This window comes from Epinephelus lanceolatus, chromosome 12 (assembly GCF_041903045.1).
Source record: "Epinephelus lanceolatus isolate andai-2023 chromosome 12, ASM4190304v1, whole genome shotgun sequence".
Taxonomy (NCBI): domain Eukaryota; kingdom Metazoa; phylum Chordata; class Actinopteri; order Perciformes; family Serranidae; genus Epinephelus; species Epinephelus lanceolatus.
This window is the reverse complement of record NC_135745.1, coordinates 38051606-38075429: the sequence shown is the minus strand read 5'-3', so window position 1 is coordinate 38075429 and position 23824 is coordinate 38051606. Positions and strand designations below refer to the sequence as shown.

General features: G+C 38.9%; 2 protein-coding genes across 4 annotated transcripts; one reads left to right on the top strand and one right to left on the bottom strand.

Moving 5' to 3' along the window:
* Window positions 1-426: 426 nt before the first annotated feature.
* On the bottom strand, window positions 427-6510 carry rpe65a (retinoid isomerohydrolase RPE65 a). The gene is made up of 14 exons (XM_033650036.2): window positions 6380-6510; window positions 5965-6047; window positions 5597-5747; window positions 4541-4648; window positions 3919-4060; window positions 3682-3829; window positions 3363-3444; window positions 3137-3269; window positions 2905-3044; window positions 2688-2817; window positions 1763-1877; window positions 1575-1669; window positions 1382-1493; window positions 427-1287 (listed from the first exon to the last, which is right to left on the bottom strand). The coding sequence occupies exons 1-14, from the start codon at window positions 6388-6390 to the stop codon at window positions 1142-1144; spliced, it is 1596 nt and encodes a 531-aa protein (XP_033505927.2). The 5' UTR covers window positions 6391-6510; the 3' UTR covers window positions 427-1141.
* A 5642-nt stretch (window positions 6511-12152) lies between these two features.
* LOC117271998 (uncharacterized) lies at window positions 12153-22167 on the top strand. 3 transcript variants are annotated; one of them, XM_033650633.2, is made up of 12 exons: window positions 12153-12441; window positions 14032-14165; window positions 16691-16806; window positions 18301-18381; window positions 18497-18534; window positions 18671-18804; window positions 19003-19081; window positions 19168-19287; window positions 19386-19475; window positions 20903-20986; window positions 21198-21363; window positions 21491-22167. In XM_033650633.2, the coding sequence occupies exons 1-12, from the start codon at window positions 12320-12322 to the stop codon at window positions 21680-21682; spliced, it is 1356 nt and encodes a 451-aa protein (XP_033506524.1). In that variant the 5' UTR covers window positions 12153-12319; the 3' UTR covers window positions 21683-22167. The 3 variants fall into 3 exon arrangements, with proteins under 3 accessions (XP_033506524.1, XP_033506527.1, XP_033506526.1); XM_033650636.1 differs by lacking the exon at window positions 12153-12441 and adding an exon at window positions 16321-16445; XM_033650635.2 differs by lacking the exons at window positions 12153-12441; window positions 14032-14165 and adding an exon at window positions 16306-16445.
* Window positions 22168-23824: the final 1657 nt, after the last annotated feature.

Genomic DNA, 23824 nt, shown 5'->3' with positions numbered 1-23824 from the left:
CCTTTCTCTCCTTGCTTTCTTTCTTTCCACAGATTAAGCAGTGACACAGTTAATCAGCTTTATAATGCTGCAATGTCTCCATCAGATTCAGACACAAGGACGGATATGGAAAGGTCTATTGTTCGAGCCGAGCCAGATTTTGTGTGGCAACACATTAAAATCTCTACAAATATCTCAAGAATTTAGGATTATTTTGTACTGATTGTTTGTACAAAAAGTGCCAATTAATCTACGATTTATCAAGAGAAATGCCTGCTTGATTTAAGAACACGCCAATTTATTTTAACCACTAAAATTGCTACACAGGGTCAGCAGCACGAGTTTGTAATTAAGTGTTTAAACTAGTAAATATCCAGTTTTACAGACTGAACCCTAGCTGAGAGCGCATTTTCCTCCTACCAAATAATAAAGTATGAAACAACCACATTTTGATTTCGACAAGTTTATTTTTCCAACCATGAAATACTCATGTGACACAACATGTGAACAAATTTTTTATTGAACCAATGCTGATAATACAGGTTTATAAATTCTAGTATATGCAGCAACTAGACTCAAAAAGACAAGTCGATTCACATACTATTTTTATTTAAAGGAGCTGTTTGTGACATTCAGAGCATACAGGGTCTGAGCTGGGATTGAATCCACACAGCTCTCAAAATGGAGGTGGTTCAGCCGGCAGCTAGCAGCTAACATGCTAACAGCACTAACAGCAGCAACAGTGCTGACAGAGCTAATGGAGGGTGAGTCTACGCTTCTGCAACGCTGGTGTCATTAGGAGTTCTTGCTTGTATGAGTTCAGTGCAGAGCTAGTCAGTGGGATACACAGTGGGACTCGTATGCACTAACATGCAACACACAGCCAAAACAGCTATCACAACAAAGTACAGAGAAGCTCAGATTACAACACATACAAAGGTAGCATGACTTCATTCTCTGCTCGGGATGCCATTACTCCACTATATCTTGACATAGCAAATAGTTGCAACTATATTAATGCTCTGAATATCGTACACAACACCTTTAACAACCGAGGTCAACTGCAATGAGAACATACAACCACACTGTCATTATTCATCCTGTTTTTAATACTGGGCGCCTGTCATGGCTGACTGCTGTTAACAACCTGAGGCCAGCATCATTACGGTTTGTACATCCCATGAAAGGTGACGGGCATGCTGCACTCCACTTCCGCCCTGGCGATCTCAGACAGATCCTTGGCGTTGAGGATGAGGAGGTACCCTGGTCTCTGGGAGCCGGGGGCCACCACAATGGTGAGCAGCACTCCTGAGGACACAGAACCAGATTATCATAAAACAGTTTGCATCATAGTGAATGAAGGATTAAATATATTGTGTTTATACAGCTGTTATTAACATACCATCATCCTCATCTACTCCATCAGGAGTCTGAACAAACAGAGGCTCCGAGGGGTAGGAGTCCGGTTCCTGCCATACCCAGGTCTCCTTGGTCTTCACATTCAACTTGCAGATCTACACACAACCAAATTAGTTCATGAAAAAGCTTTCATACAATCAGAATCGCGTAAAGTTGAAGGTATTTTGTGAACTTACCCTGTCTGGTATGAAATGGTTGAGACCCAGACCGTAGGCGTACGTGTAATTCTTCCCTGCGTACCTCTCGTAGTTGATCTGAGGGAACTCAAAGGCTGCAAAAGCAACACTGAAATTATTACACAAGGAAGATTTTCAAGATGAATGTGTCCACTATGATTAAGTTAAATTTGTTGGGTGTGTCGCACCTTGGCGTGGCCCAGAGAACAGCACCTCCGGCTCCAGCCAGATGGTCCCATCAGCGTGCATCACCGCTGTGGCTGTGGTGTACGGCAGACTGACCAGGTTTTTCCCCTGCTCCTCCTGCATCGAGTCCACAATGAGATGAGAACATATAACATAAGACTTATCTGTGCAGTTTAGTAGTTTGCATACAATGGAAGGCCATGATACACTGTCACAGGCTTCTGTGTGTCTGCTACTCGCCACAAAGCACCTCGACTGAACACCATCTAAAGCTTGTATTAGGTCTTAAAAGTATTTGTGCTTTTGATCAATGTCTGAGCCCCATTTTAGCATCACATTTGCCGCTGCATTGCATCTGTGTGCATCACAATGCACATAAAGTCAGCAAAGAGTCAGCTAACTATGCTCAATAATACAGTACCACAGCTAGAAACAAAAACACATGATTGGTTGATGCTTCACTGCGTCATTGGAGTGCTAAAAAGATTGAGGCTAGCTCAATTTTGATTTGTAGCACATCATACCGCATGTGTCGTGTGTCAGTTTGACGCTTCATGTCACTGGTTTTCTTTAAAAATGACTTGAAGCCTGTCGTGTTGCTTTAGCATTAGCATTAGCATCTCAAGCTAATGAGAAACTCCCTCAACATGACTTACCATCTCAAAATAATGAGTTGGCATCTCAGAATGATAAGTTAGCATATCAAGCTAATGAGACACTCTCAAAATATGACCTAGCATTTCAAAATAATGAGAAACATTCTCAAAATAATAACTTAGTTTCTCAAAATTATCAGAAACTTTCTCAAAATAATGAGTACTAACTTGTTATTTTGAGAAAGTTTGTCATTATAATGACTTACAGGATCTTTTTACATCACACTGGTGGAAACGGGCTCCCACAGGTGTCCTAATGAGAGGAACTCACCTTGTGGACGTCCAGGGGAATAACGTATCTGCGAACCTCCGGCTGAGGCGCCATCATGGCTGCTTTCTTCACCTCTTCCCAGTTGGCTCTCAGATTGGCCAACCAGAGGTAGTTGTAGACAAACTCAAAACTGCACAAATGAACGAGTCGTGAACAATAATATCTCAAAATCTGCAGATGTTGTACAGGACGTTTAAAATTAAAGCCCAACATTTACCCTTTCCATCCACAGAGGTCAACAACAATGAAGCCCTGGTCCTCATAGGTGTTGATGTGATGAAACATGCCAATGGGTGCCCCTTTGAACTTGTGATCAATGTACTCTCCTGGGTCTTTCTTGGCAATGTGAAACAAGGTCTGCGACACACACATCAGAATATATCATGAGATTTCAGGGGCAAAGATGATGATGATATCACCAAAGACGTCAATCTACTGCAAGGTCTTACTCCTTGGCTCTCATTGGACTCGAAGCAGTCCATGTAGTTGGAGCCACGGATGCTCCAAGCACTCAAGAATTTCAGCAGATTGATTTTCACCGGGGTCTCCACAAACACAAAGTAGTTCTCTGACATGCCAAAGCTGAAATGATTGAGGAGAGAATGTCAGAAATTTCCATGACAACACTGTTAACATACCAAATGCATTACTGACAAAACTTTGAGTCTGACACACCTGTGCACGTAGGAGGGCTTGAACCTCTCGGCACTGGGAAACTGCACCACAACCTTGGACTTCTCAATGGGATCAGACTTATCTGAAATAAAAAAGAAGAATATTTTGAATCATTTCAATTTAGCAAGCTTGGAGGGACTGACCCTGAGAGAGAAAGCATCTTTTATAAACCATATTTCTAGTTTTTAAGAGGGGTCACAGTGATTCATTTAACCCTGAATTACCATTCAGCAGCATATTTTGGTTAAATAGAGGAACTGAGAGGTCACTGCTGTTAACTGTTGTTGTCATGTGTGGTGATGCCAGCGCTGATCCGCACCTTTCTGCGTGGGTGGAATCCTGACAATGTTGTAGGCCAGCGTTGCTCCTTTTCCCATGCAGTTTCCAATGTTAAACACTGTACCATCCCTCTCAATGTGAGGGTGGGCTGTCACTCCATTAATGTTGATGAAGTTGCACATGTCAACCTGGATACAAATAAAGACATTTTACTGTGCTTTTAATGTACTGTTAAGATCATTTTTTAAACCTCAAATGCGTATTAGTATTGATGTACCTTCTTCAGCGTCTCCAAGGTGTCGACATTTACTTTGGTGATGTAGTTGGTTTCTGTTACAGCGTAAAAGTCCTCACCAACAGGGTAAACGTTCACCAGGCAGTTGTCTGTGACCTCAACACCCTTGAAGTAAGAGAAAAACCTGCAAACAAACAAACAAACAAACAAACAAACAAACAATATTACATCGTACAAAGGTAATGTCAGGGGCTGAAATGTCAGCCGACACAAGTAAAAGTTAGGAAATTTTACTTTATATTTTCATTTAACTTTTTAAACCAAAAAAGTATCCACATGCAGAGATGGGCAGTATTTCAATTAATGTGTTTAAAATACGTATTAAATCAGTTGTTTCTTAGCTTGTCTTTCTCCTCTACTGTTTTGTATTATATCATACTCTGCTGGTGGTAAGTCAAACATGCCTACAATGTGATAATATCTGTTTGTAAACAGTGTTTATCTGTATTTTGAAAATACACATTACTTGGATTTTAATTAAATCCATTTTCTTTTACCTGTATTTTGTAGTTTAGTTTGATATAATTGATGAGCAGGTATACTTTTTCGGTCAACATGATAGCAAGGACAAGCCAGAAATACATATTTTTCACGTGCAACCCACCTGGAGAAAATGTTTTTGCAGGGATCGGGGTATGCAAAGGTGCCAAACTCAGTGATCACCACACGCTTCTCTGTGATGGCTCTCACGTAGGCATCTGTTCTGACAAACCTGAATGGAGGAAAAGAAAGTTAATCCCAAAACATTATACACTTGAAAACAAGAGTATTTAATCAATTCATAGGCATCCTTTTGCTGGTCATAAAATGTTGCTATTCATGATAGAATGTCACGGTGTTAATGCAGTCATACGTGCAGCCAGACCTGATGCACATGCTCAAGTTTCTGCAGGTTTATTTTCCTACAATGCTGTTTTCCCAAATGTTGGGATGCTGTGTGAAACATAAATGACAGAATGCAACGGTTTGCAAATCCTTTTGACATGTATTAATCAAATACAGTGAATCAACAAGATATTTGATGTTCAAACTGATAAATTTCATTGTTTTTTGTAAAGATACACTGGTTCTGAGTTTGGTGCCTGCAACATGTTCCAGAATAGTTGGGACAGGGGCATGTTTACCACTGGGTTACACCACCTTTTCTTTTAACAACGCAGTAAATGTTTGGGAACTGAGGACACGAAATGTCTTTCTCAAAATTCACAAGCAGGACCCCCCAAATTTTTCAAGATTTAAGGACTGTCTGTGTGGAAGAATAGGCCAAAATCCCACCTGAACACTGTGAGATATTAGTTTCTTAATAAAAGAAGCACCTTGTAATTGGCTCTGGAAACACGTAGTATCTCAATTATGTTAAATTCTTTTTTCCTGTGTCATTCCACTTTATTGCACATATTTTTTATGGATTGAAATGTTACGTTTCTTTATCAGTGTAGATATATAATACCAATGTCTGGTCTAAATTCTATCTGCGCTGGGAATATGTGTATGTTGAAAAGCATTTGCAAATCATTGCGTTCTATTTTTATCTACATTTATTTACAGTTACACTGCATTTCACAACTTTCTTGGAATCAGCATTGCACGTAGCTGTCATGTAAATGATGCAAATGGCCTGAAAAATGACAAAACACAAGTACTGTCCTTAAGGTCTTACTTTCGGAAGTAGGTGACCTGACCGTTCTTGAAGTCGAATTTGTGCATGAGGGCCTGGCCATCGAAGAGGTGATAGAAAGGTTCATCTCCAACCTCAAAAAGCCCAGGTCCCAAACGGAGAAGACTTCCTTTCAGAAACGAAGGAATCCTACCTGCAAAACACCAACATAATAAACACAAATCAGAGATTGTTTTGAGACATATAGATTTGTTAAAATGCGTTCGGAGCCTGCTTTCTATGCTCTCAGGAGAAATAAGAAAAATACTCCTCCAGCTACAAGTGAGTTTCCCCAAACAGTTCAATCCATATATGACTGTCAAATATTTATTTGCCTGCAGTCTATTTCTGTCTGAGAGATGCAAACAAACCTGTCACTGTTGCTGGAAGCGGCTCAGCCAGCTCCTCGCATGTCTCAAAAATCTTCTTGTAGCCACCAGCTGGGTGTTCAAATCTGTCATCAAGAAGTGAAGACATCAACCCACATTGCAGCCAAGTAAATGAAACATAATGAAAGTTCCAGCGAGTTAAAAGTATGAATCTGTTAGTTGGAGTCAATAAAAGCTGTATTTCTGACAGGTCATGCAGTTCAGCATGTGCTTCTAAATCCTTTAGGGGCTTAATCAGCTGCAGACACACTGACCACTCAGATCACTGGTTCAAGTTAAAGAAATACAAACATTTGAGAATCATAGACAAAAACACTTTTCAAAAAAGCAAAACCCATTACTGTGTAAGCTAGTTTTAAACATTTGGAATAGTTATTATAACTCATGAGAAACTTACCGGCTGACCATGTTTCCTTCTTGCTGTGTCACCACACAAAGCAAACTCTTAAGAAAACCTCTGATCACTACTGAACTGCTCGGCTCTCGTCTCCCAGTGGATTTGGGGTATTTATTTGTCTAGTACCCCTCACAGCTACTGAAAATCTGCACCGTAAACCTTCCTTCTGGCCAATCACAGCCCACCGTGAACAAGAATCCCATTGTGCCAATATCCTCTGCTGGATGACTCAATGGCCACACTCTGAAACCGGATTTATGACAGAGAATATTTATTGCACAGAATGGATACAGGTGTTGCAATTGTGCATGTGATTTCTTTTTTTTTTTCAAATGTATCAGTGGTTGTGCTTTAAGATATAGTTATGGTGTGCTGAGTCATACAAAATGTGCAATATGTTTCAGAGTGTGAGGGGCTACAAAAAACATGCAAGTAAACAGTAATGTGGATTTAAAAATGGAAATAAACTTATTGCTTTGACGTAAATGTTGATGTCACAGTGTAATGGCTGTAGAATAATGACACCAACAGCATTAGATTAGTCCCCAATAAGCCTTGCTTTCACTATGTAATTCTGTCTGCCACCTGATACGATCTCTGTGGAAAATTAAGGCTCAATTTAAGGCGCAGATGTGCGTCAACCATTGTGCAACCAAAACAGGAAGAGGATAGTGCTTTTTTTCCAGTAGCCATCCCTAAGCTACCAAACAGAATCAAGGTAAATTCTTCGCAGTTACTATCCCCAGTGGCGGAAATGGTGGACAGTGGAGCAACAAAAGTAACCCTGGAAACTGTGGCAGTTGCTTAGCTCTGAGGAAAACAAAAAACAGTCTGGTCATCTTTATTATGCCACAAATAATGTTGTCTGTTTCCACTTTAAGATCAGTAACTCCACATGTGTGTGATCCACATTAATAGTATTTATAGAAACATTAGGATTGAGAATAAATTGGCCAAAAAAAACACGCTTTATTTTAGATTAAATGATGGTGTTTGGAAGTAGTGCAGTTATAGAATGAGGCTCTATTGTGAAACAACAATAGCAGTGACTATTATTAGGCTAACTTTTACAATATAATGGTTATATATAATATATAATATAATAACACATCACTAATTGGGTGAAATGTGGCCAGTTGTTCTTTGGTCTGAACTCGTAATGCCTTAACTTGCTTGTCTCAGTCCAACTATAATCCAGGTGTAGGGATTATGACGACGCAGCCTGAGGACAATCGCTGCATTGTTCCTCCTGGAAAAAACACCATTAGTAGAGAGTTTCACCAGAAGAAGTTTGGCCAGTGACGGGACATGGGGGTTGTGGTGTGGCTCACCCAGTCAACAAATATGGACTGAACAGTTTATAATGTTTTTATCAGAATCTATTAATCAAGAAAGAAACTGCCAGTTATTGCATGGTACCCAGAGAAAATCAAATCAGATTTCAATCATATCTCATGGTTCTCGTCAGTGCAAAGAGGTTGCTGAGGTGTCATGGAGGTTATGATGACTTATGGAGATCATGACAAGTGCAGATCCACAGATCCAACTCCCTGCATGAGCAGATTATGAGACAATGGGCCCCTGGGCACAGATATGCAAAAGGCCCTAACAACACCTCCTCGACACAGAAGCAAGACACAAAGACGTTATCCTTGTTTACTGTTGTCTCTTTATGTCCACTTTGTCTCTGTAGCCATTTTGATTGTCTTTATTGTCGTTTAGTTTCTGTTTAAGATTATTTTTTGTCCTTTCTGGTGATTTTGTGTCTCTTGTTGTCATTTTGTGTCTCTTTGGGGTCATCTTGTATCTCTTATAGTAATTTTATGTCTCTTTGAGATGATCTTATGTTCCTTTTGGATGATCTTGTGTCTCTTTTAGGTAATTTTGTGTCTTTTTTGGTCATTTTTGGCTCGTACAGTCATTTTGTACCTCTCTGGGGTTATTTTTGTGTCCATTTGAAGAACTATATTTATCTTTGAGGTAATTTTGTGTCTTTTTTTTGTCATTTTGTATCTTTTCTAGTCATTTTGTGTCTATTTGAGGTCATTTTGTGTCCCTGTTCAGATGATTTTGTCTCTCTTTTAAGTAATTGTGTCTTTTTGTCATTTTGTATCTCTTATCATCATTTTGCATCTCTTTGAGGTCCCTTTGTGTCCCTTTTATATGATGCTGTTTCTCTTTGAGGTAATTTTGTGTTCTTTTTTGGTTGTTTTATGTCTCTTGTGGTCATTTTGTGTCCCTTTTAAATTATTTTGTTTCTCTATTTGGTGATTTTGTGTCTTTTTTTGGACATTTTGTGCCTTATTGTAGTAATTTTGTGTCCCTTTAAAAGATTTGATTTATCTTTGAGGTACTTTTGTGTCTTTTTTTGTCATTTTGTATCTCTTATAATGATTTTGCATCTCTTTGTGGTCATTTTGTATCCCTTTTAGATGATTTTTTTTTTTTATCTTTGAGGTAGTTTTGTGTCTTTTTTTGGTCATTTTGTATATATACATATATATATATATATATATATATATATATATATAGAAATTTTGTGTCTCTCTAATGTCATTTTGTGTCCCCTTTAAAATATTTTATTTATCTTTGAGGTCATTTTGTGTATTTTTGTTTTGTCATTATGTAACTCCTGTAGTCATTCTGTGTCTCTTTGAGGTCATTTTGTATCCCCTTTAAAATATTTTATTTATCTTTGAGGTAATTGTGTGTCTTTTTGGTCATTTTGTGTCTCTTGTAGACATTTTGTGTGTCTTTGTGGTTATTTTGCCCCTTTGTGGTCATTTTGTGCCCCTTTTGGGTGATGTTGTTTATCTTTGAGGTAATTTTGTGTGTTTTTGTTTTGTAATTTTGTAACTCTTGTGGTCATGTTTCTTTTTGAGGTCATTTTCTGTCCCTTTTAGATGATTTTATTTTATCTTTGTGGTAATTGTGTGTCTTTATTGGTCATTTTTTATCTCTTGTAATCATTTTGTGTCCCTTTGAGGTAATTTTGTGTATTTCGTTGGTGGTTTTGTTTCTTTTTGTGGTAATTTTATGTCTCTTTCTAATTTTTTTTTTTTATTTATCTTTGAGGTAATTTTGTGTCTTTTTTGGTCATTTTGTGTCTTTTTTTTCGTAATTTTGTGTCTCTGAGGTCATTTTGTGTCCCCTTTAAAATATTTTATTTATCTTTGAGGTAATTTTGTATCTTTTTGGTCATTTTGTGTCTCTTGTAATCATTTTGTGTGTCTTTGTGGTTTTGCCCCTTTTGTGGTTATTTCAAGTGTCTTAGCAGGTTCTTTGTATTTGCCTGTGGTCTTTTTGTGTTTCTTCCAGGTCGATACATGTACATTTGAATGATATGTTGCAGGGTGTGGGGGGCTGAGATTTTGGGACCCTGGGCCTGTGCCCAGTAGGCCCCATTCAGTAATCCACCCATGACTCCATGAAAATTTAACAAACATGATCCACTGTGTGATGTGGTTGGAAGCTTCAGAAAGAAAGAGCTACTAGTAGAATATATCCAGTTTGTAGCTGCATAAATTATCAGAAAAAAATGAAAGGGATGTAATCATGGCAAAGATATAGGTGCTCTACTTGTAGTTTTGGGCCTTTGAGTACACATCATTGTTTAAATCATGTATAAAAGCAAAGGGAGACCTCTGTTGGTGGATTGCAGGCTAAACGTCCAACATAGTAATATCAGTGTCACTTGTGCTGGTGTGCTGGACTATTATTAGATCGACCGATTAGAGGAGGTGAAAATAAATCCACAAATCTAATAACGCTAATGACCTCTTGTGATGGTTTTATTAAAGTATTAACCAGTGGCGTAATGTAGTTACAATGGGCCTCAGTACACAATATTATGCGCATATCATCTCCATCTTGTCACATGACCAAACAGAGGCATGACACTGGACAATATCAACACACATTTTAGAGCAATCATCATCAACACAGGCATATTTCTCATAAAGGCCCATTCTCCACCCAACTTGTTACTGGAGGGCCCACTCTCTGTGTGGGGCCCCACACCTCATGGGCCCTGGGGCAATGTCACCGCCTGCACTATCTATGTTTACGCCCCTGACAGATGTATAATGAGAAAGAGAGTAACATGTGTTAATGTTCATGTATCTATTATTGCACTTGAATGATGCTTTTGGAGTTTTGTTCTTCAAACTTTTATGCCAGTGTAAGAGTGAAATTGTGTGAAGTAAACATAAAAGTACAAACTTAGGTTTAATATACTACTGAATTTATATGTGCCATCCTATTTACACATACTTATTGCTTATAGTGATGTTAAGATGTTCTGGTATCAGATATCTCCACTAGTCAGTGCTGTTCAAGCACCTGGGAGTTCTTGTGGATGAAAAAAACAGAGAGACAAGACAGAGGAGCTGTAGTGACTGAAGTTATGAGGAAAACCCAGAGCACGTTGGACTGTTTTCTTCCTTCTCACACACCCACACAGCTTGCAGCATCACAGCCATTTGAATTAAGAACTGAGATCTCGGAAATGAGGTCTTAGCATTTTTTTTAGCATTTCTTGACCGTCCACAAGCCGCTGTAACCTCTAGTATTTTGAATTGGAAAAAAAATGGACTGCAGTGGCTTTGCTTAAACACATGAGCTATTAAAGACAATGGTTTATAAATTAATCCAAAAGAATTTATCATTAATGTGAATAAGGGACACCTGCAGACACAAGAGAGGACTTGGAAGTAAATCATGCCTATATGTGTGCAGGAGAATACATATTTGAAAGCGATACAGAATGCCTGAGAGCTTTTCTGAAATGTATGCCGCTGTATTTTTATATTTTGAAATGTCACATACTGCCTGATTTATTTGTTTTACTTTACATCCGTGAAGACATTTCCACCATAAATTAGTGTATTAAAAATCAGTGTTTGACACCTAAAACTTCCTGGACACCCAGACATCCTGCTTGAAATGAAACCTATGCCCTTGCTTTCTATGTTGCACCCTCATGCAAAATATACTGGGACTGCTGAATGATCTACAGAGGTTTATAAACTCACTTCCAAAAGGTTGGCAAAACGGACCCTTTTGTCTTTGGTTGCTGTGATGACTGAGAGATACTTTCCACTAGCCATTTTTAATCTAGCAAAGAGTAAACAGAGATCACTGCAATAAATGTTCTCTACAAACAGCTGGTCTGACATTGTCATCGCAAATATGACCAACCCTTGACCGACCGTGCACCTGACGTAGGCAGTGCGAATCACTGCTAGGTAATCAGCGCAGTGGCGTAATGTAGTTACAATGGGCCTCAGTGCACACATATCATCTCGTCACATGCTCAAACAGAGGTATGACATTGGACAACATCAACATGCATTTTAGAGCAATCATTTCATATCTGTATATGACAAAAAAAGGCCAAGGAAAATAAGAAATTATTAATGTAATTTAATATTGTTAATAGTTTATTTATAGTTTATGTAGAATAAGCATATAGTTTTCATAGATGCTACTTCATTTAAAAAAAAAACAAAAACAGGATGGATGATTGGTTTTCCTTTTTTCGGGCATACTGTATAGCAAATGGTGCCATATTTGATATATTGACAGTTCATCTTTTGACACAGGCATATTTCCAAGGTGACAGTCTTTCGTAAGGGCCCATTTTCTGCCCGACACGTTCCTGGAGGGGGGCCCCTGCACCTCACGGGCCCCAGTGCAGGTCTGTACGGTTTACGCCCCTGGTACTACTGTTTTCCTACATTAAACTATACGCATGCGCACTTTGTTTGGGAATTACAATATGGCGGCGATATGCTACAGTGTGTTGATGTAGTCGGAAGCTAACGCCTAGCCTAGCTAATTATCACTAAACAAGCTGTTGTAATAACCAGCGGGTACTCTGCACTTCAAGTTTCGTAGTTAACGGCAGTGTTTGTTGTTTTAACAGCTTCAGTCGGGAAAATGAATTACACAACGAAGGTGGTTCAGGTGACAAATGTGTCGCCGAGCACAACATCGGAGCAGATGAGAACACTCTTCGGTTTTTTGGGAACCATCGAAGAACTGAAGTTATTTCCACCAGAGTGAGTTGACTATCAAGTGATTTTATTAGTGATAATGAAGTCATAGAATGGGTGTTTGGTTTTCTAAACAATAAACGGCTTTTTGGGACGGAAACGTAACTAGGCCCAACATGCTAATAGTTTAGCTAACAGTACCGTTGTAGCTAACGTTAGCTAACCTGGCTAACACCAACTGATGCTAGATTCATATTCACCTGTTGATTATATCTCACACACGGAGACAAACGTTACTTTAAATGATCGTTTAGGTGTAGCTTGTAATGAAGGGGGTATTAAAATAGTAGAGGTTTAAATAGGGGCAACGCATATAACATGCTTATATTAATTTTGGTTGCAACGTTAATTCAGTTCTGTTTTTTATAATAGTTAAGTCATATAACGTTATGCAATGCCAGGTTCTTCCTCCAGGATAGGCAAAGGATCAAAGTTATGTGTTATATAAAAGAAAAAAAGAAAAATATTCATAGTGAGACAAAATTATGAGACAAGTCATTTGGGACCTATTTTCTAAATTTTGACTGAGGAAGTTTAATTTTGTTAGTATATTTAGTGTCTAAGACTAATGTTAATTTTTCTAATTTATCTATAATAATGGTTGTAAGTTAGTTGGGATAGTTGTTGACAGTTTTCTTTTTAAAATGAGACATGAATACTGAGAAAGGGGTTAGAATTATAATAAGTGTACACTTCTTCCTAATCCTTTTTGAGCATGTCTGTTGATTTTTTTTTATTGTTGTCTCGCAATAAAGTCAGTCATTCATCCGTTCAAATTTTATTTTGTTGTACATAGTCACAATGTTGACTTGCTATTGAAATATTTTGGGCAAATTCCAGTATCCAAATGGACCCCAGCAAAAATCACATCATCATAATTTTTATATTTTTTGCTGTGAAAATGAAAAGCAAGAATTACTATTCCCACTAAAATCAAAACTTATAGCGCAATTACAATGTCTGAAAAATAATCGCAATATTTTTTTTTTTTTGCATGTTGTTCATCCCAACTATTTGAGAAATAGTTAAAAGTGTTTGTCACAATTTCTAGGACCCCATCTTCTGGTTACTTGTTTGGTTCAATAGCCAAAAACCCAAAGACATAAAATAGAGAATAGCAGCAAATTTTCACCTGGGAATGTTTGGCATTTTGCTTGATAATTGACTAGTTAATTTGACAGAAAACTAGTCCGCATTAAATGTGATAACAAGTTAAAAACAACAACAGAGACTTGTCGTTTCAGGTCCACATGGTTTTTCATAATATGACACAGTACCTCAAACTTTTGACATCCTTCTCCTGGAGACAGTTATCGCATAGCACAGCTGTCTAGGATAAAATAAAACAGTAAAGCCCACAGAATGATTTCCATTGTGAGTCTTTCTGTCTAATGTCCATGGTCCATGGATTTGAGGATGTACTGAGTGCTTTTTCCACATGAAATTGTGAAAATGCCAAATCCACAACTCAGTGCATAGCAATGCATGTAGGCATGATTGGACCCCATTATGTTGTCAAACGATAGGACAAGAAAATATGCTTTGTTGTAGATGATTGTTTGCTGTTTAATGTAATATCTGTGACTTCCTCGACAGTGATTCTCCGATGCCGGTGACATCGCGGGTGTGCTTTGTGAAGTTCCAGGAGCCAGAGTCTGTTGGAGTGTCTCAACATTTGACTAACACCGTGTTTGTGGACAGAGCGTTGATTGTGGTCCCATTCGCTGAAGGTTTGTCACATCATTATTCTCCGCGTATGAGTGGTCCTTGTTGATTGAATGGCATGAATAGTGAAAATGTAAAAAAGTAAAAAGGATTTCATCTTCCCCATTTGTGAAATGCACAAGTCAGCTCACCTTGGTCTGTTTATATGAGCATTTTAAGATGATTTCAATGGTACTGGTAATGCCCTTCCCTCCCATTGTCTAAAAGCAATGCTTAACGCAGACCATTAGTCAGATTTTTGGTATACTGTGGTAGTACCACCACAATGCAGTTCCTATGGGAAAATACATACCAAGCTGTATGTCTCTGCCTAAAACAGTACGTCATTTTTTATTTAGAAAGGACAGTATACCAAAATCTGCTTAACAGACATTTACAGAGTAGGAGTTGAACATTCTCAAGCTGTGGGTGCCACAGTGAAGTGAAGTTGTTAAAACTCTTAACTATATGCATTTTATTTTCTCCCCCATATTGGACTATCCTCTGTTAAACTTCTCTCTGTTATTTGTGTGTGTGTATGTGTGTGTGTGTGTGTGGTTTTTGTAGTGAAGAAGGCAAAAGCAGCCCCCTCGTTGATGGCTGAAAGTGGTCCTCTGCCTGCCAACAGGGGATTGTAGACATTTGCAAAGGCCAGCAAGCATTCAAGTCCCACCCCGCTCTTTTTGTGTCCTCTATTCTTTCTCTGCCTTCTCTTTCTCTTTCCCTCTGTCTAATTTATCTTTTCTAGGTGGTTTAGTTTAGAGTATAAAGGTCAGATATCGGGGACATAGCCTGAAACGGGGCTCATTTTGCATTGTTTTGCAACACTTTTGAACAATGCTTAGCTATTTTATGGCTGAAGCATTGTTCCTCAACGGATAAGGCTGGTAATATTATATTCTTCATTTTGTAATGTCAACAAATCCCATGAAAAGAACTAAAGACCATCATCGACCAAAAACTATTAAACATTGTTGCACTTAGTGACGTTTTTGTTCATTATGATGAATGCAGGAACTGTAGTGTATTTAAGTCAGTGCCACTGGCACTGCCCTGCAGCTGTAAGTACTCAATAGCACGTCAAATGTGTATTAATCAGCCACTGAAAATAGTCCCTAACAGATGTAACTTTTGCTGAAAACTTTGCATCTTATAGAAATTAAAAGATATTTGTGACCTTTCTTTATAGATTTTATCGGTAACAAATAGGTTTGTGGGTGAGAGCAGAAAGTATTGTTGACAATAACCAAAAATATATCGCCAGCCTTATCCTGCAAAAAATGTGTAAAGAAAAAACTTTGAAAGGCGGTTATTTGGGTTTGGTGCTAAAAGCCTATACAAACATACTGGGTATTAATAATGACGTGTGCAAAAACCACAATGTCCAGGCAGCTGACAGTGCACATACTCACATATGTAAGCAGCACATTTTGTGACTTAAATGCTTCAAGGGTCATTTTGTGGGTGAAGTATTTCTTTAACAAAGGAGCACTAGTCAGTGATTGGTTATCTGATATAATAGGCATACTACTTCTCACTGTAAGTTGTCTAAGATGCCCACCCGCCATGACAGTATGCTGGTAAAATATATTCTCTTTAACAGTGGTCTCCTTTTGTTGTTGTGTTTTACAGTTCTTTTTCCTGGCTCAGCCAGTCCTGTATACCAGGCCCTGCTGAAAATACCATCCAACAGTTTTGTCTCCTGCAGCAATTTTCTCTCTTCAGTGTGCTTTTTATTTGAATGTTGTAATTGTTGTGTGTCCGTATTTAGGTCATGTGTTTTTGTGTAAGAGTTGTTTTGGGGGTGTATTTACTCCGAGATGATTATGAGGTGTTTATTTGTTAAATTTGGCCATATTTAAAATGAAATCAGTAGCATATTGCAAGATGATAATATTACTTAATTAAATTGGACTGTGGTAGCACAAATTAATCAACCCAGTCATCCTCTGCCTAGGTTTGTTTGATTGATGCAGTGGCAGGTAAGGATATCAGAATAATGATGTACAGCAGACACGCTACCCACCCTGAATTCTGCTATTGTCATTTAGTACATACCACAATATGCTCTGACATTTGTGTTTTTGGTAAGTAAACACTCATAGCTTGTATAGTGTTCTTGCCAAATCCCTAAAATTCTCTCTGTTGTGTGTATCTCGATTTTTCTCTGTGTGCTTTTAGTAGCGAAGCCGCCAGCGTGAGTCGCTTGTTTCAGTAAACGTCTTAATGAAAATTGAGGGCTCACCCAACTGGAGAAGCAGCTGTGCTTGCTAACGTTTGGTTCATGACTTAAAAAACACGTTCAGGTGATATATTCTTGGCAGTGTTCATTGGAGTAGTGTGATATATTCCAGCAATAGTTATGTCACTGCAATGATTATGTTGAGTTAAGGGAACTCTTCTGTGATCTGTAAGGTAACCATTTTGTTGAACCTAATTTGAGGAATTGCAGTGTGAAGACTTTTTTTCTCTTTTCCAAAGTGTCTTCTCTGTAGTTGATGTGTGTGAAGATGTCGTTCTCTCCTAATGCCTGCTTTTTGGTTTCCTATAGGATCTATTCCAGATGAGGCTAAAGCTTTGTCACTGTTGGCGCCAGCAAATGCTGTTGCAGGGATTTTGCCAGGAGGAGGACTTCTTCCGACGCCCAATCCCATGCCCAATCCATCTGTAAGACTTCCTATTCTCTGATTATGGAAAAAAAACTATATCATTGAGTTCTTACAAAATGATTACAATTTCAATTTGCTGTTGTCACATTCTGTAAAATTTGAAAAATGGGATTACCACACACTGTGCCATGTATTCTACCAAAGTACCTCACTCTAGATTATTTAAAACATTTGTAGTTTATTTGCTGTTGCCACGCAGAAGAAGAGATGTCATGCCACATTAGATTATCATCCATACGAAAACTGGTGTAATTTTAGTTGACTGAGGCTACATTCATATTATAGGGTTATTCTCAATTCAGATTTTTTTCTTTCAGCCTAGTCTCATATTCTTGTTTGAAGTAACATATGTCTAATCTCAGTGTGAACAGATCGCTACCCTAAAGAGACTAAAAGTCTAAAACTAAAAAGTCTCACATGCAACCAACAAGGTCACACACGAGCGTTGGAACAACAGCAAGAGGAAAAAAACATACTTGCTCGACAGGCATCTGGAAAAAAATAAATGTCATAGTGGTGCAAGGGTTCATCTCACATAAAATTTTCTGCAGAGGTTGGATGTCAAGTCGCCATATGTTGAGGATGAGGGTGAAAGGACAAGGGAACACAAAAAGTCATAGCTATAGCTCTATCGGCAGCTAGTGCTGGCAGTTCTGCAGTGAGAATTGTTGCCGCAGGAGAGGAGTCAGGACTGGTGGGGCAGTGATGTGGAGGTTTTCAAGGAGGAACAGTTCCTCCAAAACTTAAGGTTGTCCAGGGTCCATTCCAATCTCTGTGGACACCTAACGACGACACTCATGGCAGGACTCAAAATGTAGGCAAGCTATCCCTGTCAGAAATCTTCTGGCTGTCAGACTCTATTGGCTGGCGACTAAGGCAACCTACTGGACCGCCACTGTACGGAGAGTGAGCTGTGCCTTTGCAATAAAGTACGACGTTGAAAAACATTGGCTATATAGGAAAAACGTATAGATTCCAAGATCACTGTTTTCACAGCGATTCCAAGGCCAGTGATTTGATGTGTATCAGATTTAGGACGATATATGAAAGTGGTCCAGATCTGATTGAAAGAAAATCTGATTTCTGTGTCCACACTACCCTGAAAAAATCTAATCTGTGTCACGAGTGAAAAAAAGGTTTTTGGGCCATGCTGGCTTGTAATGTGAATGTAGCCTAAAAAACCTTACCTCAAAGTCCATTTGGTAGCACTTCTGCTCTTCATCAGCAGAGCCATGTTATCTTCAAAGTTTCTTCTTGACTTTGGAAACCACAGTTGAGAAAATGTTCTCACCTCATGGATAATTTTGTTTGTGGAATTTGTGTTGCTTCTCTTAAAAAGGATGTATTTCAGTATGTGGGTGATAAATGAAGCTCAGTAGTTTGAAAAGAGTGGTCATTTTTTGGTTGTGGAAGTATTATTAACACCAGCATATCAGGATCTCAACAATAGACTTGTACAATACATGCCTGTGTGTGTTTGTTTTTACACCAGATGGGAGGGAACCCTTTTGGTGCACCGAACATGGATGCAATGGCTGCATTTGGATTCCCAGGACCCAACATGAATCCTCAGGTGAGATGTTTTGCTGAATGAGACTGACTTGTAAATATTTTCTAGAACTTGTGAAGTTAATATACAGTATATCTGATGAGACAAACCTTTAACCTTTTTCCCACTGTTTTCACAGGCTGCTGACCAGCTGTTGAAGTTCATGACAGATCCAAAGTGAGTCAGTATAAGGAGCTCCTTTGTCCTCTGAAAATTATGCCTGCATGCAGTTTTAAATCACGGAGCAAAGAAATAGATGTGTTGGCGTGTTTGTAGTTATGATGAGTCAACTAATTGATATTCTTTTGTTCAGACTGAATCCTTTGGCTGCAGGCTTAAACCTCAGTGCAAGCCTGAAGGCTGACGCATCTAATAAGGAAATCGAAGAGGCCATGAAGAGAGTCAGAGAGGCCCAGTCGCTCATTTCGGCTGCTATTGAACCTGGAAGTGAGTGCACTAAAGTTTGGAGGACTTGTCTTGCCAGGGCGTTGACTTTGCAGTCTACAGTATTGTCAGCTTTGTGTGCAATGCTGTGTTACACAGTCATAGTTCTTATTTTCCCAGTTTTTGCTATTTTCCAGAAGCTCCTGTGTACATTTGACCCTGACACTACTAACAACAAGTTCTGTTTTTTCTTTCCTGCAGATAAGGAGAGCAGAAAGAGGCACTCTCGTAGCAGGTCCAGGTCCAGAAGGAGGAGGTCCAGATCACGTTCAAGACACAGGTGATAACTACTGATAATTATCTGCAGAGTCAAAAGCTTTTTCTATTTTGAGAAAAAAGGTAAATGGTCTAAATGTCTGGTTTCAGGCGATCCAGGAGCAGATCACGGCGACGGTCAAACTCCAGAAGCAGGAGGCGCTCTAAAAGCCCCCGCAGGAAGCACACTGAATCCAGAGACCGAGGCAGGCGATCTCCAAGCAGATCCAGGTGAGTTAACTGTGCAGATGCTTGACCTCGAGCATGCTTGATGCCAATAATAGTTTAAGATCTTGAATTAAAACTTGTTGCATAACTTTTATCTGCAGAGATAGAAAGAAAGAAGATTCAGGGAGGAGAAGATCCAGAACGCCACCTAAAAGCTACAGTACAGCCAGGAGGTCACGCAGCGAGGAGCGGTGAGTACAGCAAAGGATTCTATGTGCTCTGGCAGAAGGCAAATAAAAATATAAACAAGCTTCTAAACTGCTGTGACTGAATCTTCCCTTTTCATACCTACAAACCAGTCACTTTTTGTTCCTTAGGGGGGTGTTGAGGTTTGATTACCTGCAGACGTGTGATTTTGGACGACATACTATTCTATGATGTTTTTTCAAGATTTTGGACGACATGCTATACTATGACTTTTCTAAAATTGTTTTGGACGACGTACTATACTATGTCTTTTTGACATGGTTTTGGACGACATACTATACTATGACTTTTTTTCATGATTTTGGATGACATACTATTCTATGATGTTTTTTCAAGATTTTGGACGACGTATTATACTATGACTTTTTGTCATGGTTTTGGACAACATACTATACTATGACTTTTTCATGATTTTGGATGACATACTATTCTATGATGTTTTTTCAAGATTTTGGACGACATACTATACTATGACTTTTTTTCATGATTTTGGATGACATACTATTCTATGATGTTTTTTCAAGATTTTGGACGACATACTATACTGTGACTTTTTTTCATGATTTTGGACGACATACTATACTGTGATGTTTTTTCAAGATTTTGGACGACATACTATACTGTGACTTTTTTTCATGATTTTGGATGACATACTATACTATGATGTTTTTTCAAGATTTTGGACGACATACTATACTGTGACTTTTTTTCATGATTTTGGATGACATACTATACTGTGATGTTTTTTCAAGATTTTGGACGACATACTATACTGTGATGTTTTTTCACGATTTTGGACGACATACTATACTATGACATTTTTTCATGATTTTGGACGACATACTATACTATGGCCAGTGCCGTAAAGTAACTGAGTACATTTACTCAAATATTAGTATAGTACAAATTTGAGGTACTTCTACTTCAGTTGAATATTTATTTTTCTGCCATTTTATACCTTGCTCCAATAAATCTGATGAAAATGTTGTACTTTCTACTTCACTACATTTACTTTAGTTAGTTTGGAGATTCAGATCAAATATACATATAATTTAAATATATTCAATGTATTTAAATTATTAAAGCAATAAGGCTTTATATATCCCCAGGCGGAAATTCACAAGCTACCCAGCAGTAATACAAAGAATATATAATTTAATTAAAATTAGCCACATTACCAGCTGTTACATTAAAGCAAAGTACACCTTAATGCATAAATGATTATAACCCAATAATATGCTGTATATTATGTGGTAAAACTCCCCCCCCCCCCCAAAAAAAACAAGATGTCTTTCCTCACTGTATTTTGATCTCAAAACACCTCATTTTATTACTTCTCACCTTTTTCACTGCTGTAGAGTTTGCAGGTCTGTTTTAATTACTCAGCTTCTTGTGCTGTTCTGCTACACAGGAGACGCAGAAGAAGTCGAAGCAACAGCAGATCTCCTAAAAAGTCTCCCAAAAGAAGAACCTCCAGGTCTCCATCTCCTCGAAGGTTAGTGTTGATATGAAATATTGGTGGATAATAAATGCATTTTCCAACTGCATGTTTATTTAACATACTCAGGAAATCCGTTTTTTAACTGAACCAGGACTTAAAGGCAACAATGTGTATTATTTATTTCCAAGTAAACTAAATACTCTTTGTGTTGGTATATGTTTTTTTTTTTTTGGACCATCTAACTTTTCGTCTCCAATCTTCGCAGACACAAGAAGGAAAAGAAAAGGGATAAGGAAAGGGACAGGGACCGCAAGAGTGATAAAGATCGCAGTCGCGAGGAACGTGAACGCTCCACCAGCAGGAAAAAGAAAAGTAAAGACAAAGAAAGAGAACGAGAGAGAAAATCAGATGGCGAGAAAGGAGATGTAAAGGTCAGTATAGTATATTTCACACAGTCTTTATTCTTAAAACTCCCAACTGTCAGCATAGCTGTTGATGTAAGCCAGACTTGGGCTGTTTATGATTCAAAATGTCACATCCATTGGTTTCCTCTCACAGATCACCAGGGATTACGATGAGGAAGAACAAGGCTATGACAGCGAGAAGGAGAGGGAAGACAGGAAAGATTCTGACGACTCTGCTTTGTCTCCTCAGTCTGTAGAAGGTAACAGCACAGCACGTCTTGTGAAGCAGGCCAAAGTTAACGGAGCTGACGATCACCATGAAGAGGACATGGACGTCAGCGATTAAACCGTCCATCCTTCTTCGTCCCTTATTATCCCTCCCTTTTGGTTGTGAACATGTTACGACTTTTGTCCCCGCTGGGGTAAATCTAAAATGTGAAGTGAGCGTCAAATGTAAAGTTTTTCACACAGAAGAGCCATCAACTCTTTTTGCGTACGTACAATGCAGAATTCTTTTTTTTTTTGCAGTCTGCCTGATGACATCATCACATTGCTTTAAAAGTACCCACTTGCTTTTTGACTCTACAAAATGTAGTTTGTTAAAACTGGAAGTAGACTTGCTTTGCTTTTCTTGAGCTTGTGTTGTTGGGTTTTGTCACTTTTTCCCACATACTGTATCTTTTACATTTTTGTTGAGTGTTGTGGTGTGTTGTTCAGGCCTCTCCTCCCACCTCCACCTTCTCAAACAGTTAATGCATTTGTTTGTTATTTGAAAGTGTTGATTGTTTTACCAAGGATTTCTTTTATAATAAAGTCTATTTGAAGAACCAAGACGTCTGGAAATTTTTTAGAAAAAACATAATCCAATATTTCCATAAAGCAGTCCCACTTATTGCTTTGAAATGCAAATATATTTAAAGCTACAGCTGGTAACTTTCTGTCATATTGCTAAAACTTACTATATCAATACAGAAATGTGAGACAGATGTGTGGAAAAAAAATTCATGCTCCTCCTACTACTGCTTCTAATGGCATTTGCTAGAATATACACCGTACTTAAAAAATGAAAACAACCAATCAGAGCAGAGGAGTCTCTAATGCGAGAAGTATACTTGCTGCAGACAACACGTGTGCGTACACATCATGGCTGCCATGCGTATTTTGCGGTCGTTTGGTGCATAGGCCGCTCACTTTGACGCAAGGTAACGTGACGCGTGTGCGAGATGCAATATTGACATGAACACTAGAGGCGCTCGTGTGAAGTAGACCTCTGGAGACCGTGAACGTGAGGTCGGGCCGCACATACCATCTCCGATGGCGGAGGAGACAACGCCTTATCCTCTGCCAAGATCTTAACAAGACATAAAATTATAATCTCCTCTTCATCAAAAGTATCTATGTTTGTATAATACAGTGTCACTGCCGCCTTCGCTTTTTGCAACCTCTGTGTCTGAGTGCTGTGGTCTGCCCCTAGCGGAGACCAAGAGTATCAGGCGTTTTGGCTGCGTCAACGAACGACCGTGCTGCAGCAAGTATACACACAGGCGCAGCACACTACGTACAAGTACGTTTGGCCACGCGGCCAGTATACTTGTGCCTTAAGGCAGCTATTAACTACGTCACTTGCTGCTCGTGAACTGTGGTCAAACTGTCAAACTTAGCAGCACTGATCAAATATGAATCAAGATTCTGTTGTTGCATTGCCTATTTCTTGACTCAAATGTTTTCAACAACAAATAGGAGGGTACCGTTTAGCTGTAAAATGAGAGTCTGCTCGAGCTGACGGGTTTGACTCAACTGTTCTCAACACGGTGGGTCACAAACTTTCTCATTTCATAGCTAAACTGAACATTAAACAGTGGTGCCCAACTGGTGCAGCCACGGGATCCAGATATCTCCGTAGTCATCACTTCTATGCATCATACTTTTTTGGCCATGTCATTAAGCTAGTTTGCCATCTTTGTCAAGTACCTGTCTGTCACTCACTCTACAGCAGGAAACGGCACTTCGAAATTAACCTCTGTGCCGGAAAGTCACTGTCCTGCAAAATAAGATGCGTTTTATACAAACTTGACACATTCATGAGTCACTTGTGGCCCATTCAGAAAGGACCTGCGACCCACCAGTTGGGGACCACTGCATTAAAATTTCTTTCAGAAAAAAAAATTGTGGTGAGAAATAGGCAATGCAGTATTTATATTTGATCAGCACTGTCTAGTTTGACATGTCTGACTGCGGTTCAGCAGCAGTGATTGACAACTACGTGTGTGAGAGATTCCTCAGCTCTGATTGGTAGTTTTTTTCAGCGGTGGATCTGGTAAATGCCAGCAGAGGCAGTAGGAGGCGGAGGACTTGTTCCCACACATTATCTTTCTCACATACTGCTGTCAGGAAATAGTCACAGTTAAACGCATAAGTTACCAGCTACAGCTTTAAGTGAGACATAACCCGGGGTAGTAAAATACATGACAAATTAAGAACGCCCAGC